We start from the raw sequence: 17,956 nt of genomic DNA, 5'->3' as shown, positions 1-17,956 counted from the left end.
TACATGCTTTGGGGCCATTTATGGGGAGTTGCAAGAACAGGTTCTTGTGCGGTCCAAACCAAACAACCTAATGCCAGATCAGGTCACCACCAGATGGGGACAGTTTCCATCCCAAAGAGATTTGCTTAAGGGGAAAAGGAATTTGCCCACTGCTTTTGCTGTAAATAGAATATGCATTTGGTACACGGTGTTGCTGAGATTCTTGTGGAAGACAGCTTGATCTCTTTTCTACAACAGATGTATTTCTCAGAGCGTTGGTATTTTTTGAAATCTATTTTTGATGGGGGACAGGGTCTGCATGGAGATCCAAGGGAGGCCTAACAGGAAGTGGACGTTTCACACAGTGCAGATAGAAAGGTTTGCCTCTCAGAGCCTTCCTGCTCCCATAACCACCTTAATTCTGTAAAAGGAAAAAAAATGCAAGCCCAAATCAGCTATTTTACTGCTGACTTTCAGTGGTGAGATTTCAGGGTGAAGGGGGGCTACAAAGTAGCCCTAGGAACCACATGGGTGAAGGTAGATCCATGGTTGGGTTCTTTGCATGAAATCAGCCAATTTTGGATTATTCAGTAAGCCATGATGAACAGACTATGTTTTGGCTCAACATGTTAACACGGCTTTCTCTGCATAAATGCATTTGATAGGATCTGGATTTTTTTTTTTAACATGCTATGATTTCTTGCATTTTATTGGAATTGGCATTTTTATCTCACTCCCTTGGACACAGTGTGGGATTTTCTGATAGGGTTCAAACGCTGGGGGGTGTTCTCAGCCCCCTCTTAGTCAAAGGATCTCAAATTCCTCACTTACCTGTGGGCAGAGAAAGAGGTTCAAATTAATTTCACAGAATTTCTTCAGAGAGATGTCGTAAGGCAGGGAGTACCCAAATCCAGTAACAATGGAGACTGGCTTTGCCCAAAACCCTTAACCAGACCTACTGGCACAATATACTAAACTTGGTTAGCACTAGCTTAGTTTAGTTTCTTTATAGCTTAGCGTGTTAAACAAACCCAGCCCATTTATAGGCGTACAACGCGGTGGACTGGCAAAATGGAGTTAATTCACTCACCAAGTAAATGCACTGTGTAAACTCATTTAAAAATATTGCCTAGAACAGTGTTTCTCAACCTTAGCAACTTTAAGAAGCGTGGAGATGATACCACCAAAGCTACTTTGCAGGAGAAGGCCTTGTACCAAAATAGTTATACGTACGAGGAATTAAAGGATCTAAGTTCATTATACTGCAATTATTAAAGAGAAATGACACATCCATCTCTAACACCAATAACTTCCTTCTTGTTTTGTCTGTTCTTAGTCTGCAAGACGAAATGGATCAATCAAGACAACCCTTCGGGCACAGGGGACTTTGAGTTGGTTTACTACATAAGAAAAGCACATCCAGAAGCTCTCTGTATTAAGCCCCTCGCAATTGAGGTCCAGACAGTGAACGGAATCCCCGCGTCCCAGACAGGACAGCTATTTGCCCGGTGAGATGCCCCAATCTCCTCCTTTTCATCCTGGATCTGAGGATGCATGAACTTTCTCGGCCGCCGGTGCCAAAGCACCAGTTCCTAACGAAATTGGCAATTTAGGACAAAGGAGTTGGCCCCCGGCCCCTTTCCATCATTTACTCAGTTTTAATGCTTGTGGGAAAGACCCTGGGAGACGGGGCAAAGAGATGCTGCCTGGGGAACAGTCAGATAAGGGAGGGCATAGCCCACGGCTGCATAATGAGTGGAGAAAGAAACTCAGAAAGGATCCTCCCTAACTTATCAGGCAGTAAAAGAGATGGCGGGAAAGTTGTCCTTTCAGACTTGCAAGATTCTGTTCATGTAGCCTTACAATAAAGTAGAATTAGCTCATCTGGTCGTGTTTCCTGTCTGGTCTACCGCGGAAGGCTGACATCGCCTCTCAAAGGAAAGGGAGACCGAGCCACACAGTACCAGAGGCTGGAAGTGGTTTTTAGAAGACGCTCTTGGCAGGGCCAGTTGCGGAGCGATGCAGCGGTTCATTTTGTTAACCGATCTGTATCTCTGCTCAAAGAAGGCTTTGAGGAGCAACAAAACCTGCCACACTTATTTGCATGGAACACGTGGAAGGAGTGTGAAAATTGTAGGCAATTTTAAACTGACTTCTGCAAGGAAAATGATTTTATTTGGTTTAAGTGATTACGTGCAGGACCTGAACAATGTATACAATGCAACCAAGTCCAAGATTTCTACTGTTCTTACATGCAGCATTCAAGGGCTGGCAGAGACTTGCTACCATCCCAGTGGGACCTTGGTGAAGTCCCAAAGCCTTCTGCAAATAAATGCAAAGCCCCAGGCTAGTGCTTTGCTTTGCAGGAAGTCAGCTTCTTACTCGTTTTAAAAATTAAGCAAGTCAGTTGAGCAAGGAACCTAAACAGCATCAGGTAAAGTGGCTGCACGCCCACCGATTCCCCAGCCTTGGTAGGGGAATGTGGCCTGCAAACTCCAGCCAGCCACTAGAGGGCAGCAGCGTTCGTTGTCAGTATCTCTCTGCAGCCCTCTAGTGGTTCTCTGACTCTTTGCAGCCCAGATAGAGCAGAATGAATCCTGCAAGAGGGGATTCAAAGGACCCATCTGCTCTACATATATTCCGATGATTCTTCTCCTGCCTGCAGGATTGACGCGATCAATGGGTTTGCTTGCATCAATGCGGACCAGGGGAAAAGGGGTTTCTGCCGTGATTACAAGGTGCGGTTTGTCTGCCCTGACTCCTTCTGCTCAGGTAAGCTTGTGCTGTAATCTGTAAATGCTGTGAAATATTTCCCTCTCACCTTGAATGAGCACATTCCCAACCTCCAGCTGCACTGGGGTCCTTGAGATGAACTCCCTCTATTCCTACAGCAGAAGCCACATTCTGCATTCCTGGTTAATTTGGTGGATGTTGGTTTCCAAACACTGGACGGAGCACTTTCCACCATGTTTGCTCGTGCAGTTCTAAATGTGTCCTAATTTTCCTTCAGTGCCATCAGCTCTCAACCTGAATCCTTCAGATATGGACTTTAATTTTCAGTGGTGGCCAAACATCTGGAAAGTGCCCACATTGGGAAAGGAGGGTGGAGTTGTCATTGATTACAGGTAGTCCTCACTTAACAACCATTCGTTTAGTGACTGTTCAAAGTTACAAAGGGTGCTGAACAAAGGGACTTACAGCTGATCCTTGCACTTACAACTATTGCAGCACCCTCACGGTCATGTGATCGCGATCCTGGCGTTGGGCAACCAGTTCACACTTACCTTCATTATTCTATGTCCTGCACTCTGGAATAAAAGAAAACTGATCGAACACAATTTAGGTTAACGTGGAGACTGTCACACCATAAAACACTGCATTCTTTACACGCCTCAGTCAAGAAAAGGGGTAAATTTCAACAGCCCCTTACAAAGTTTGCTCATAATCTTCACCCTTCCCTCCTTCGTTGCAGAATGTCTTTTAGAACGGCTGAGCAGTTTTATGGCACTTCAATTGTTCATTTGGGATTTGGTGGCTATTTAGGGTTTTTTCGGAATTAAATGTATAATCTGCTCTTACAAAAACATAACAGCAGCTGATAAAACAATAAAACCATATTATGAAAGCCCTAGAATATGACAAATACAAGTCATGAAGGGAAACCAGTCAAGATGTTGAAATAGTGTTTTAAAGTTGGGCAGAGAAATCTTATCCACTGAGCAACTCAGAAGGTGGACATCCCATCTCCAAATTTGTTGCTGTGAGCCAGCAAGCTTATCAGACGACTCGGTCACTTTTTTCATTGACCATAAGCATCAGGTTTCAGCTTTTCCACCAAAAAGACCTCTGCATGGTGTCTTAAAATGCAAAAGGCAGAACACAAAAGGAATGAGGCAGATGGAGGAGCGAGGCTGAAACACAATTTCTGAAAGTTTAAACGCTCAGAATGAGTATCGGGGAAGAGTCTGATGGAGCTGATTGTAAAGGCTGCTGAGATGGACGGAGGAAAATTGGAATGATTTAAATGCTGAATGTCTGTTTTTCTGTCCTTTAGGGGATGACCAGAAAGATGAAAATGTGAAGACTGGTTGACTGTGAAGATAGCAATTGACCTCTGCCACCCACTAGCCGAAGATCTGGGCTTCTGGTTCTTCTTGGAAGAAATGAATGAGGCTTTTGCTCTGTTATTGCTGGCTGATAATACAATAATCATGATAATATAATAAAGCATAGAATGAACATTAGTCTCAAAGATGGTCTTTGGGGCCCAGTTCTCTCATTCAATCCTGCGCCCCACATGCTCTGCTCTCCGGGTGGCCCCAAAGGTTTTCTGCATTGAATGTGAACACGTGCAGTGAAAGAAAAGGGGGTTGGAAATTGCCCTGCAAAGCCCCAGTTGGCATCCTTGGTTTTCGCTCCATTCACCATCAGTTGGGCCACCCTCTAGAGAAGTGTTTCCCAAACTTGGTAATTTTAAGATGGGTGGACTTCAACTCCCAGAATTCCCAGCCAGCATGCATGGGAATTCTGGGAGTTGAAGTCCACCCATCTTAAAGCATGCTGGCTGGGGAATTCTGGGAGTTGAACACATTTAACCAGGTCAGTTAAAATCCGGGGGCTGCATTAGCAGAGCATGCTAAACTTGGTTAATTGTAAACATGGTTACTTTCTCTGTGGCTCAGCCTGATTGCAAACCACTCCATTTAGCTAGCTTGCATTTCAGTGCATTGTGCAACTCAGAAAATGGGTTTACTTAGTAATCTGGTCGAGCCTGAGATTCAATGTGCAAATGAACTGGTGGGCATTGCCAGGACATTTGCTCTGAAAATACAGTTCTTGGTTCTGATTTCTTTTGGATTAAATATCAGTACAATGCACATGTTTGCTTTTTGTTCAGCCCCAATCATGTGTATTGGTCCCCTCCATATTCCTTCCAGATTGTATAGACGTTTGGCCAAAGCAGCACATCAATGTGTTTTTACCTGTTGGGGTTAAATCAATCACCATGTAATATTTAATTCCCCCCTCCCAAGGAAACTGTCCACATTATTTTGGACATTTCACAAAGGTGAAAATCAGATGCCATCCCACTGCATTTTATTTGGACCAATGTTTGGTTTTTAAATCTGCAGCTAGGTGCCCGCCTCCGATTGGTTTCATTTACTGAAATGAACCACACACAGAGACAGCAAACGCAACCCATTTATGCTTTAATAACCAACGTGAGTTTCAAAAGATCCCTCTGAAAAATCATTGTCCCCCTCTGTGCTTGGGCGCTCTCCAAAAGTCACTGACTGCCCATTCCAAGCGTGGCCAGAAGAAATGCCCGGATGCCCCCAGCTCACCCGGCTCTCTGCCCACCCCGGGGGTCTCCCTGAAGGATTTCAGATTCCCCTCCAGCCAATCCACTGCCTCCTCTCTGCATGCAGGGCAAGATGCAGAGGTGATGTCACAATGGCTGAATATCCAGAGGGGCTGAAAGGCTCCCGGGGGGCAGAGTTTCTCGGCCTCCAGGGATGGCAGCGGGCACCAGCGGGCTCTGGAGAAGCAGCCACAGAGAGCGGGCAGGCACGGGGCGAGGCTGTCAGGCAAGCTGGGCACCGCGTTGGCCCAGACTGATGGGGCCCGAGTAGAGCGACATTTCCTTCTGACCCTTTTTGCAGGTCCTAGCTACCACCCCACCCCTGCACTCCAGAGGTAAGGAGACAGCATTTCTGCTCAGAAGGGATGGCATTTTGCCCCTTTCCCAGCCCATCTACAAGTCCAGAATTCCAGCCACTCATGTCCCGATTTGGGATGCCAAAAAATTATTTGTTATCTGCGCTGCTTTCTCCCCATGAAGCCTGAGCAGTTCGTAAGAGAACAGTAAACACCATTTGGAACAAAACCACAATAAAATAAACCGTACCTTAAAATAAATAAAATAAATTACACTGGTCCATAGCCAACCTAAATCAGAGAGACGGGTAAATGTTTAAGAACAAACGGCAGAGCACCCAGTTGACCTTGGCTATCTCTTAAAAGCTAAGTTTGGCTAGTAGTGCATGGATGGGAGACCACTAAGAATTCCCAGGCATGCAAACTAGAATGGGAAGAATACATTCCAGTAGGAAGAAATATCATCCCATCCCATAGCATTGCACAGAAAAGTACTTACGATCCCCAGCAATTGTGCTCAACCTGAAGGAAACCTAAAGAAAGAAAAACGTATTCTAAGATAGGGTGGTCTGTTTGAAGGAATACTTACTGCAAAGCTTTTCGGTAATGCTGTGACCCTCCCTTTGCAGAGGGCATTACGACAGAGGGAAAAGGAAGAAAGGCCAAGAGGAAGCTGGGGGGGGGGGGGGGAGACTGCAAACAAGTGGAAGGAGGGATTTATAGTCAATGGCCTGGAAGAGAAATACAGGTTTTGATAGCCTCTCTGAGCAGCTCCAGAAGCCCCTTGCGGCTGCCAGTGATTTGCAAGCTGCAGCAGTTTAAGAAAAGCTGATTTGGTTTGTTCATCATTTATATATCTTGCCATAGCAACTCTAGGCTGACAATAACATATAAAAGGCAATCCAAATACATACGAAAACATTAGAAAAAACAGTCAAGGTAAAAAACTCACTGTGCAGTAAATTTAACCCAAACCACAGCTAACTCGTTACCATCCCTTTCCCATTAAAAATAGTTTTAAATATTAACAAGGGCATGCTTCTTCCCAAGGAAAGAGTTTTATTTATAAAGCTGTATGATTCTGTCACTGTTTTATTTGCCATACATTTGCCTTAGTAAAAATGAGGGGCATAGTTTCTTGCCAGTGGCCTCCACGGGAGGGGCATCAAGGTCAAGACTGCAGTCGCCAGGACAGCGTCAAAGTCCTGCACCTTTGTACACGCGCAAGACACTGATGCACATAAAAATGGACAGGCTTGACCACACAACCACAACCTTGATTTTTTTACTGCCCTTACGGACCCCACTATTTCTTGCCCAACTCTCACCCCAATAAAATTGTATCTTTTATTCATGGGGGTCTCACTGACTCAATATTAATTTACGGGGCCACGGCAGCACATTTGCGAATCTTGGATTGGGCTATACACAGATGCAGCCCTATGAACTTCTATGGGCCGGTCTTCTGTGGCCCTGAATCCAGGACGTCTTGTCTGAACCAATTTGCAATTTGCCTGGCCAAATTCCTTGCATTTCCTGATCCCTCAGCATTTTAGTCCATGCTCCCCTCCTAGAGGCTCCTTCAAGCTTCAGAAATGACTTCGAGAAGGTTGAAGGACCACAGGAAGGAGGAAAGAACAGGGAAAGCACACAGCACAGGATCTCAGCCCTAAAGTCAGCCCTTCTGCCTATATTGCACCATCCTGGAGAAGTATTACAATATTAGGGGCCATAAACTCAGAAGGTCCTCCAAATCTTGTTGCAACTCTCCAGTCGTTTTTTCTTTCATTCCCTTTTTTCCTTTTCCTTTTCCTTTCTTTTTCTTTTTTCTTTTTCATTCCCCTGCACGGCAGCCACGAGCTTCTTCCTTCTCCCGTTCTTTCTTTTACAGCTCATAATGAGCTCCAGCCATAAGAATGGTCAAGCCACAAAGCTTAAACCGAGGCCTCTTGGGCTGAAAGAAGGTAAGATGCCCCACCTTGGCTGGGTTCACACAACCGTTCCTGGGATCAGCTGGTTTGTGACGGTGTGTTTTGTGAATGGGTCGTTGTGGTTTAGAAACCTACATTCCTGGCTTGCCATGGAGTGAATAGGAAAATATACCTATTTGAAATGGGGAATGGGTGCAACATAGCAGTCCAAGCCGGAACGTTTTTACTGTTGATAACTCATTTGTCCGGAGTGTGTTAAGTTTCCCCAGGACGACAAACAAAGCCCAGCGTAGAAAGGATTTTAGTGCTGAAATCGAACTTCTTAAAAAGTTTCTCCCTCTGAAAAAGTAACTATGGTTGTTTATTTATTTTATTTATTTATTCTTGAGGGAGGGGTTGAGAATTTCTTCTGAATTTCTCTAGAGTGTATTTTTTTAGCTTATTTCATTATTGGGGGGCATCGAAGAAGATTATGCATGAAAGTCGGCAACGTCCTCACTCAGCACGTGGGGGTCCATAGGGAAGAGGTCAAAAAAGTCAAGAGGTTGGTCACAATGGTGTGATTGAGGCCACACCCCTTTTTACATGCATTGTGACATTAAAAGGAGACGGGGCTCAATTGCGTGGTTGCAGTCGCCGTCTTGACTTTTTTGACCTCCTCCCTGCAAACACCCCTGAGTAAGTTCTGCAACACTAAATTGTCACACCTGAAAATTTCTCCAAAGTGCTCTTCCCCTTTGAAAGAAATTTGGAAATCAAACTCTCTTCCATCAAATTGTACAAGAAAAGGAAGGAGCGTCATGCACTGGAGAGGTTCATTTTGTTCACTCTTAACTAAGGAGAAATTAAAGAAAAGAAGTGAATTTCCAGATTATCCATGCTAGGGACAGCATGTCTCACCAGCCCTTTTTCAATTCTGCTGCTCCGCTTTCTTGGAAACCTGATGGTTACCACTGAAATAATATTTGATAGATAACCTGCAAAAGACTTTTCTAAAGAAGTCTACCCTGTTCCAAAAATCCACGCAGGGATTTTTACACCACTCCCCCCTGCCGAAGGATTCGGGTCAACCTTGAGCTTTGAAACAAGAGAGAAACGTGGGAAGGGTGGCGGGTGCCGGAGCGTTTGACCCGGCCCTGGGCTGGCTCGGGGTCCTTGGAACTGAGCCCGTGTCCTCTTCTTGGAGCCAGGTTTAACTGAGATGTACCAGGAGAAGCTGCTTTGTGACGTCACCCTCGTGGCTGACGGACAGAGGTTTCCTTGCCACAGGTAAGTGCCTCTCGTGGTCCCCCTTGGCAGAACAGCAACACTCTTGGCTTTATCGCCAGCTCCAGATACTGTCGTACAGTGTTTCTCAACCTTGGCCCCTTTAAGATGGGTGGACTTCAACTCCCAGAATTCCCCAGCCAGCAAGGAGTTGAAGTCCACCCATCTTAAAGGGGCTAAGGTTGAGAAACACTGCTGTAGCAGAAAGGCCAACGTAGGTCGTGATGAGACAGCCTTCCAGGCAGGGGGATTGGTTTAACCTAGACAGCTGGATGAATGTACCTGGTCCAGAACTGGGTTATCTGTTGGACGGGGTCCAGAGAAGCTCAGGTTTGGTGCCTGCTTGGCCCTGGAGCAGACCTCCCTCTCCGATCCCCCAGCCTCCCAGGGATGCTGGGCTGGGGATTAACCGTCAAGACGTCTTCCCCAGGAGCCACAGATATCTAATCCACACACAGGTCCAGGAACTTGGACGTTCGGTTCTTGTTGCAGGGCCTTGCTAGCAGCCGTGAGCCCCTACTTCCGGGACGTCTTTGTCAAAGGTGGCCAAGAGTGCCAAGAGAAAGAGGTCCTGTTGCAGAACGTGTCCCCGTCGATCGTGCAGAACATCCTGAGATACATCTACACGGAGGAGCTGGCGCTGACCCCTGAGCTGGCTCCGTTCCTCTTCACGGGGGCCAGCCAGCTGCAGATCACCCCGCTGCAAAACGTCTGCTGCAGGTAGGATCACATCATTGCTCATCACAATCCGCAATGGGCTTCCCGGGCTGATCTCAGCAGAGGGTAGCACTGGGTGGGCTGGAGCTTGGAGGCCAAGCTCCACCTTACATCCCCAAGATTTCCTAGTGGTCTCCCGTTCAAGCACCAAGCAGGCCTGCTTGAACGGGAAAGCCCCAAAGAGGTAGCCGACAGAGCACAAGCGAGAAGAATGCATAAGCACACCCACTGAGTTCCTCGGAGCCGGGCTTGACTCAAAGGAGACTTGACTTTTTCTCGCACCTTGTGGAACCGACTCATCGGTCGGCCAGATTTTCTTCCATCAGCCGCTGCTGCTAAGGAAAAGGAAGACTGGGCGAAGGATCGCAACGGTGGGAGTCAAGGTTTGCCACAAGGGGCTGGCTGGGACCTCTTTATTCACTTGCTTCGTTGTTTCCTACGGTCACCGAACCAAATCACTCCCTTGCTGGTTGTCATTTTTGTCCCATCTGTTCGAGAGAGGTATTTCGTCCGAAATGCAGGCCAAGAAGAGGGTTTCCTTGAAATTCTCACAGGCAGGGCATAACGCCTTCGCTCTCATGTGGTGATGAAGCCGTCAAGGTGGGGGGAACCCCTCTTGCATTTCACAGTCCTTGCTCCCGGGCTTCCTAGATTCTCAGTCAATCCAAGGAAAGGCATTCGCAATCCTCTGAACGCTTTCTTTACGGTGGTTCCTGCGGGATTATTTATTTATTATTTAGTTATTAAAGCAATTTATAGGGCCCCCCAACTCACTCACAGTGACTCCGGGCAACTTACAGAAATAAAACCCCAAGTACCCCCCCCCCCCCGGCAACAACAATACACCACTTGATGGGCTCCATATCAACCTGGGATCCCCAGGCCCTTTGGCAAAACCACCTCTTCAGGGCCTTTTGGAAGAGCATCAAGGTGGGGGCCAGTCTTATCTCCATGGGGATGATGTTCCACAGGGAGAGAGCCACCACAGAGAAGGCCCTTCTTCTTGGTCCAACTAGATGGACCTCCTTAAACAGAGTGGACCTGTAACATACCCTGTCTTCCCGATCTGGTGGGCCGGGCAGATGAAATTGGGGAAAGGCAGCTGTTCAAATAACCTGGCCCCCGACTAAGAAATAGTGAGAGGATGGATCTTAACCTTGAAGTTATTTGTGGAAGATGTCCACCTAGTTTCTCAGCTGCTAATTTTTGGAAGATTTTGAAAGGCTCTTTGCACGGCTCTAATTTCTAAACGGTTTCCTGGTTGGTAGAGAAACTTTTAAAAACACACCTTTTAAAACAATGCCACCGCCTCCAAAAATCAGCAGATACATAAAAAAACCCCAGTAAAATAATATTCGGCAAGTAAAGCTCAAAATTCCTTAAAATGCTTGGGAAAATGGAAGATTGCGCCTGGCTCTGGAACGATCACGAGGCAGAAGGGGGCATTTTCACCAACAGTGTGATGTGAACTGCATCCAGTGGGACTCCATGGGTATGTCTGTAATCAGCGTGCCACCATGAGTCTTCCCTTTCTCAGGAAGGGCAGACCCTTGCAGGGTCAGGGCAGAATTCACGGTCCTGGGCTTCTTCTCACCAGATCTATCCTACGTCAGAGTTTAGGACCGGGACCAACGCAAGGAGCCAACAGGAATGCCCCAGATGGTCTTCCATCCCCGTCTTTTATCAAACCAGTTCAGATTTCAGAACTGCCATTCTTTCTATAGCTGTGATGGCTGATGCTTGCTGAACATGGAAAAAAGGTTCACAGAATCAGACATGATTAGTACTTGAATGGGGAACTCTTAGAAAATCACAGTCCTGGAGGGCATATTAGACCAGTGTTTCTCCACCTTGGCAACTTTAAGATGGGTGGACTTCAACTCCCAGAATTTCCCAGCCAGCATGGCGGGCTGGGGAATTCTGGGAGTTGAAGTCCACGCATCTTAAAGTGGACAAAGTGGAGAAACACTGTACTAGACAGTAAAAAAGAAAGAAGTAAAAAAAGGCAGCTGTGTCAAACTTCTTCCATACCACTGCTAAGAAATCTCCATGGGTATGTCTGTAACCACGTGGAGATGAGGAGGACTCAAGGCGTTTCTTTACTTCTCCCATCTTTCCTCATCCTGCAACAAAAGCAACCTGGCTTATCTTTCGAAGACGAAACGCTCGGCAGCTCTCCCCTTCCATCTCTCCCCTCCTAGGTTCCTGGTGGCCCATCTCTCCGTGCAGAACTGCTTTGAGATATACTCCTTGGCTCAAGCACATCACAGCCGACCCCTCCTACATGCTGTCCTCTGGCTCCTGATCAGGAATTTTGACCAGAGCTTCGAAGAGGACGATTTCCTCCAACTGGACCCTGGTGACCTCACAGCCGTGATCTCTTCCAACGACCTCACCGTCGCTTCGGAGCTCAAGGTCTACCAGGTGGTGCGGCGTTGGGTGCAGGGCCAGCCCACCAAGCGCAGCCCCTTCCTCGGAGAGCTCCTGCGCCACGTCCGTTTCCCCCTCTTAGGCCCAGAGGAGCAAGACATGCTCCAGGCAGACCTGGAGCAGTGGGGAGATCTGGACCTTGAGTGGAAGGTCATGGACGGCCAAGACCGGTTGCGTCAAACCCGTGGGCTGCGCCACGGCATGTACAAGCCACACATTCTGTTCATTGACACCCAGATGTGTGAGTATCAAGAGCTGGAGACCGAAGAGGCCCACATGAGCTGCTATGAGCCGCAGACTGAACTGTGGGAGAAACTCCCTGGCTTGCAGTCGTTGACTCACGCTTGCTGCACCTCAGACAGAGACAGAATCTACGTCTCAGGAGGCGTCTACAAGAATTCTTACTCCGCCACCATTTTTGAGTTCAACGCCTTCACCAACCAGTGGCTGCAGCTCACGGCCATGCCTGTGCCCCGGGCTGCGCATGGCTTCGTGTGCCACCGCCAGAAGCTCTACGCCATGGGAGGATGGTGCAGATTCCAGAGCTTCTTAAATCTGGCCGAGAGCCTTGATCTCGCGACGGGGAAGTGGACTGCAATGGCCAAGCTACCGTTTGCCCTAAGCCACCCCGCTTCCAGTGTGTTGCGGGAGAAGCTATATCTCCTTGGGGGTGCCACCGGGGTGTCAAACCACTGGCTGTTTCACAAGGGAGTCCTGATCTATGAGATTGGTTCTAACACATGGACTCAAGTGCCCCTGGCCACCGGCTTTTTCGCAGCAGGAGCTGTGGCTGCAGATAACGGGATCTACGTCATTGGGGGATACGCAGAGAAAAAGACCCGGGACTGGGTGGACGGGGCCCTCGTGCCCGAGAACCGCCACAGCACTCGCAAATGCGTCTTCATCAACGAAGCTGGCAGAGTGAGTTACAGCGTGAGCATTCCCAAACTCCCACGAGGGTTGGCCAACGCAGGGGTGGTTTGCTGTGGGAAGCGGATCTACGTGTTGGGTGGGGAAGACTTAGCCCAGCGTTACAAAACGATTTACCACTGGGAGCCTGGCGAGTCCCGCTGGCACCGGAGCAGTTCTGAAATCCCCGTGCCCCGGGAGGGTATCAGCAGGTTTGGGTGTGTGACCTTATTGAGACCCAAACCTCATGTTCTCCAGCTTTTCCAAGTGGCCTCTCTGGTTCTCGTGGCAGCTGTCACCAAATCATAGTCTCCCCAGTGGCTGTTCTTCTGCACGAGTGAAAATCAGGCAGGAATTATAAATAAATTCTACTGAAATTATGTACAATCACCGCTGACTTCTACATGCCTTTGCCTGCTAACCTACAAAGGACAAGTCCCAGCTTGTCCAAGCAAGTTACTGAGGACCTCAGCTATGAAGCTCTTCCATACAAGAGACAGCAGCCTTTAGAACAGCGTTTCTCAACCTCGGCAACTTGAAGAGGTGTGGAGTTGAAGTCCACACCTCTTCAAGTTGCCATGGTTGAAAAAACCACTTCAGATCATTTCATAAATGTCCCAAATCTCTTCAAAGCACCAAATCCCAGAAGATTTGCATCATCTCTTCTGTAAGATGTTGGTGTTCTCACCTGACATTGTAGGCCTCAAGTCATCACACTAGAATTTCATGGGATTTGGTGACCTAAGATTCTGACCATTGTTTTTCATTTATTTCTTTTAAATAAATTCGAGGGGCAATTTAAGGTGCAGTCTAGAATGCCACAGGTAGGTTTGAGTTGCTGATTCTGGTTGAATTACAGGCTAAAATAATTTATCTCCTTGACAGGGTTCGTCCCCAAACCCTCTGATGGTTTTTGTAAGTTCAGCAAATCAAACCCTTGTGTAATTTGTAAACCTGAAGATGGACCTACCCTAGTTAAACACTACATCAGTTCAGTTCAGTAATTACACAACTGAGCTTCTTATGTGTCACAGATCTTCAGTAGATCTTGTTGGCTTCTTGGTTTCCACCAAACAGGTCCCCAAACTTTAGCACCTACTTAGAACAACCTCAGTTTCCAAGTATCTCATGGACTTGTTCCAGAACACTTTGGAACAGTCTGAATGACACAATAACATCCACCCCAAAGACCCCTCTCCCCCAATTCTATATTATTATTATTATTATTATTATTATTATTATTATTATTATTATTATTCAATAATAGTTACTCTGAGAATGAGAAAGAACCTCCAGACTGTGCAAATGATCTTTGTTAAATGAAATACAAAGATTCTGACCATGACTAAAGCTTGCAGAAGCAATTATCCTCCATCATTCATCCTGCATAATCTGACGTTTTGAAAGGACACCAAGTTTCTGATATATTGTCAGTTGAGATTTTAGTAATTGAGAATTATGAAATGGTTGTAGTGGCTTTTGGGAATACGAAAAAAGCTTTTAAAATGGTATATGGAACTAGTTATGAAAATACGGATTTCCATCACATTGGGGGGATTAAATGTTATCATTCATGTCCTTTCTCTCACATAATTACTAATCGGTTATTCCTCTGCCTCCAATTAAGAAGCATTGTCAAAGATGTCCCTTATTTACTCCTATATTTAATTTGCTGTTGGAACATTCGACTTCTCTTATTAGATCATTCTATGAAGTCAAGGTACATAGATAGCAGAAATTGAACACAAGCTGTTATTATATGCAGATGAAATGTTGGCCTATTTAAGGGTTATCAGAGTTCTTAGATTTCCAAAATTGTACAGCAATGTTGTTAATATTCAGGCTGTACAATACATTGGAATAAATCTATTATTTTGCCAATAGGCAAGTTTCTAAGGAAAGATGTAAAAATGGGTTTTGTCTTTTGTTCAGATTCTATTAAATGTTTGAGGATAATTATTCCTAGGAAAATTATCTTGTTCCTATCTTCCTTCTTGATAGATCTGAACATTTCAAACTGTATAACTCAAATTGATGATGACATCAGTGGATGGTTGAAAATACCTATGAGATTATGGGGAAGAATAAATGTTGTGAAAATAAGTATTACCTCGGGATCCATATATGTTCTAAGAAGGATGTCGATGTTGTTATTATTGGTAATTATTACTATTTTACGGAATGGTCAAAGTTTTCATATAAAAAAGGGAGGTTAATCTTCCTGATTTTCAGTTAGACCATCAGGCACTTTACTGTACTGGAACAGGAACAATATTGATTATGTATTACTTAAAGGCCCAAGAGCCTTTAATTTGATTTGTCATCCTTGAAAACCTGGTTCCAGATATGAAAATAATCATATATATTTGGACAAACAAGGTAAGAAATTAAAATCTGATCCTCTTCTCATCATAAACTGGAATGTTTTTAAAAGGTGTTTTTTAAAGTACAAGTTGAAAGTGGCATAGTTACCCTTAATCAGCTAATTATACTATTAAAACATTTTAAACATTACAAAAGTAATATAATTTGCCCCAAACATTGTTCTTTGGACCAGAAGAACCAGATACCTGGGAAACCCCCATTGGTTCTAAATATATTAGAGAAAGGTTTTAGTGGCTAAATCAACCATTCAGATTTTTCAACAATTTTAAAATATGACTTCAATAAAATAAATTAATTAAAATATTAAATATAAAAATATGAATGTTATCCAAATAGAGAATTACAACATCAATGGTTTCAGGTTTTGAAAAGCATTAACATATTTCTAATGATCTTATAACAAGGTTTATTAATTAAAAATTCTTTTTCGGGTCTGAAGGACATCTCAACGAACGTTTGAAGATGTTGGTGGGCAGCCTTATTACATTGGAGATGTAGTAAATTGGAACGTACTTTAATAAATTTGCTTGGGTCATGCCCCTTGTAGTTTCCTATTGATTAAACATTCTTATTAAAGGGAACCAGATTCTTGGAAGGAAGTTAAAATTCAAAGGTGCATGTTGTTATGTTAGCTTCCAAAGATGGGGAATTGGAATTGATGAAGAACTATGGATTTCCGGTGCTTGAGCTGTTGTCAGAAAGATCATCTTGTGTGCCTAGAAAGACATTTGTGCGCCCGATACCAAGGATGGCTTGATGACACCTGACAAGACTCATCCTTTGAATTGGATTTTCGTCAGCATAAGGAGATCGGGCAATTCGTCTCCCTGCTCACTGCTTAAAAACGGAGTTGCAGCATATACAGATGCAAATATTGTTGAATTTGTATCGCTGAAGTCGATTTAGCTTTTTCCTTTGTATGCATTTAATATCTTGTTTTATTTGAATTCACAGGTTTTGGGGTTTTCGTAGTTGTACTAAAATATTTAAATAAATAAATACATTCCCCAAGAAAAGCCAAACTGTCATAAGCTAGGTAAGCCGGGTTTATGTATTAACACTAACGCCATGATTTGTTTTAACCATATTTTGATTATTAGGTTATTATCAGCCTCTTGGGGTCAACCAGATAAGAATCATGACCAGACGAGGTAATTCTACTTTATTGTAAAGCTAACTGACAATCTCGCAAGCCTGAAAATACAGTTCTCCCACCGTCTCCTTTATAGCCCGAGAAACTAGGGAGGGCACCTTCTGAGCCTCTTGCCCCACCCATTATCCAGCTGCGGGCCAGGCTCCCTCTTATCTGACCTTTCCCTAGGTGTCAGCCTTACCTGGTAGACCAAAGAGGAAACATGACCAGATGAGCTAATTCTACTTTATTGTAAAACTACACTAACAGAATCTTGCAAGTCTGAAAGTCCAATTCTCCCCCCGCATCTCCCTTACAGCCCGAGAAACTAGGGAGGGTCCCTTCTGAGCCTCTTGCCCCACCCGCTATCTAGCTACGGGCTAAGCTGTCTCTTATCTGACCAGTCCCTTGGCAGCATCTCTTGGCCCTGTCTCCCAAGGTCTTTCCCACATACCATTACAGCTATCATGACTTAGTTTACACATAAGCCATGAATAATGGCTTGGGCTCATATAAATTGCTATGCCAAAACCAAGCAAATCACATTGAGACTCAGCACAATGTCTACATCCAAACTATAACAGTGTTTCTGTTGGAATATTACTGGATTGCGATGCACAGGGAGTTGATAATGGGCAGGCTGGAGAAGGCCCCATTCAATAGAATTGCAGTTTGCAAACAAGAGCTATCCAGCAGAGTGGGAATTTTGTTAAACACTTGCCCAGAAGGGGAAAAGACCAACCTCCTGTGGTAGGACAATCTGGCAGTGTTCCCACTACACCCTTGCTGACTCAATTAACCCACTTTCCAAGTTCAATGTTGAATCGCAAACTAAGAAATTGGCTGGGTCACATCTAAATAATAGAATATTAAGAATCTAATTCCATTATATAAATATCATTGTATTGAAATAATATATTGCTTTAAAACTGAGAAGATGGAGCAATAGATGGTCTAAATGGCTAGATTTAATATGTTAAAGGATGCAGCTGGTTCTGTATTTATGGATATATCTATAGTTTCTTCAAACGTCACTCAATTCATTACTATTTTGCATATTTTCGGATTATATTAGCACTTTGACATTTTCGGTTGTACATCCTATCTTCTGGTTGTTATATTTCACCAATAAAAGATTTAAATGTCAAAAAAAAAAAGGAAAAAGAAATTGGCTGAGTTCAGGTAATGCACTAAGCTATAAAAAAAAACCTCATGAAACTAATTGTCTGCTTGTTGTGTGAAGACAACCATGTTTCTGGACCTTTCTGCACCTCCATGTCTATAAAGAACACAGCATGCCCTCTGCAAACCTCTTTGAGCAGGTCACTCTTCTCCAGATGTTTTGGAACTACAACTCCCAGAATTCTGTGACCACAGGAGAGTCTGGGAGAACCACCGTCTCACCTTTCGATGTAGTCAAAATCCTTTTCCTGCCATCTCGGCTGTCTGCATCAGGGCATCCCAGAGCTGCAAAATTCTACCACTCCTCCAAACTGCAGGAAGGTGCTTTTTTGCGCAACTCAGGTTGGTTACGTGTCACAGCCGGCAT

The 17,956-nt window shown here is 44.9% G+C and overlaps 2 protein-coding genes across 2 annotated transcripts; both read left to right on the top strand.

Moving 5' to 3' along the window:
- Positions 1 to 506: 506 nt before the first annotated feature.
- Positions 507 to 4,171, top strand: LOC148216390 (cartilage intermediate layer protein 1-like). Its single transcript, XM_088136653.1, has 4 exons — positions 507 to 516; positions 1,316 to 1,487; positions 2,645 to 2,751; positions 4,034 to 4,171. The coding sequence occupies exons 1-4, from the start codon at positions 507 to 509 to the stop codon at positions 4,069 to 4,071; spliced, it is 327 nt and encodes a 108-aa protein (XP_087992779.1). The 3' UTR covers positions 4,072 to 4,171.
- A 3,363-nt stretch (positions 4,172 to 7,534) lies between these two features.
- LOC103054201 (kelch-like protein 35) lies at positions 7,535 to 13,199 on the top strand. The gene is made up of 4 exons (XM_007440458.2): positions 7,535 to 7,601; positions 8,759 to 8,837; positions 9,327 to 9,554; positions 11,753 to 13,199. The coding sequence occupies exons 1-4, from the start codon at positions 7,535 to 7,537 to the stop codon at positions 13,197 to 13,199; spliced, it is 1,821 nt and encodes a 606-aa protein (XP_007440520.2).
- The last annotated feature ends 4,757 nt before the right edge of the window (positions 13,200 to 17,956 follow it).

Source organism: Python bivittatus, unplaced genomic scaffold (assembly GCF_059951505.1).
Source record: "Python bivittatus isolate LINGU-HERP-01145 unplaced genomic scaffold, Pbiv_v1 ctg000090_np1212, whole genome shotgun sequence".
NCBI classification, from domain to species: Eukaryota; Metazoa; Chordata; class Lepidosauria; order Squamata; family Pythonidae; genus Python; species Python bivittatus.
The sequence above is the reverse complement of the archived record's forward strand: the minus strand, read 5'-3'. Positions and strand labels throughout refer to the sequence as shown.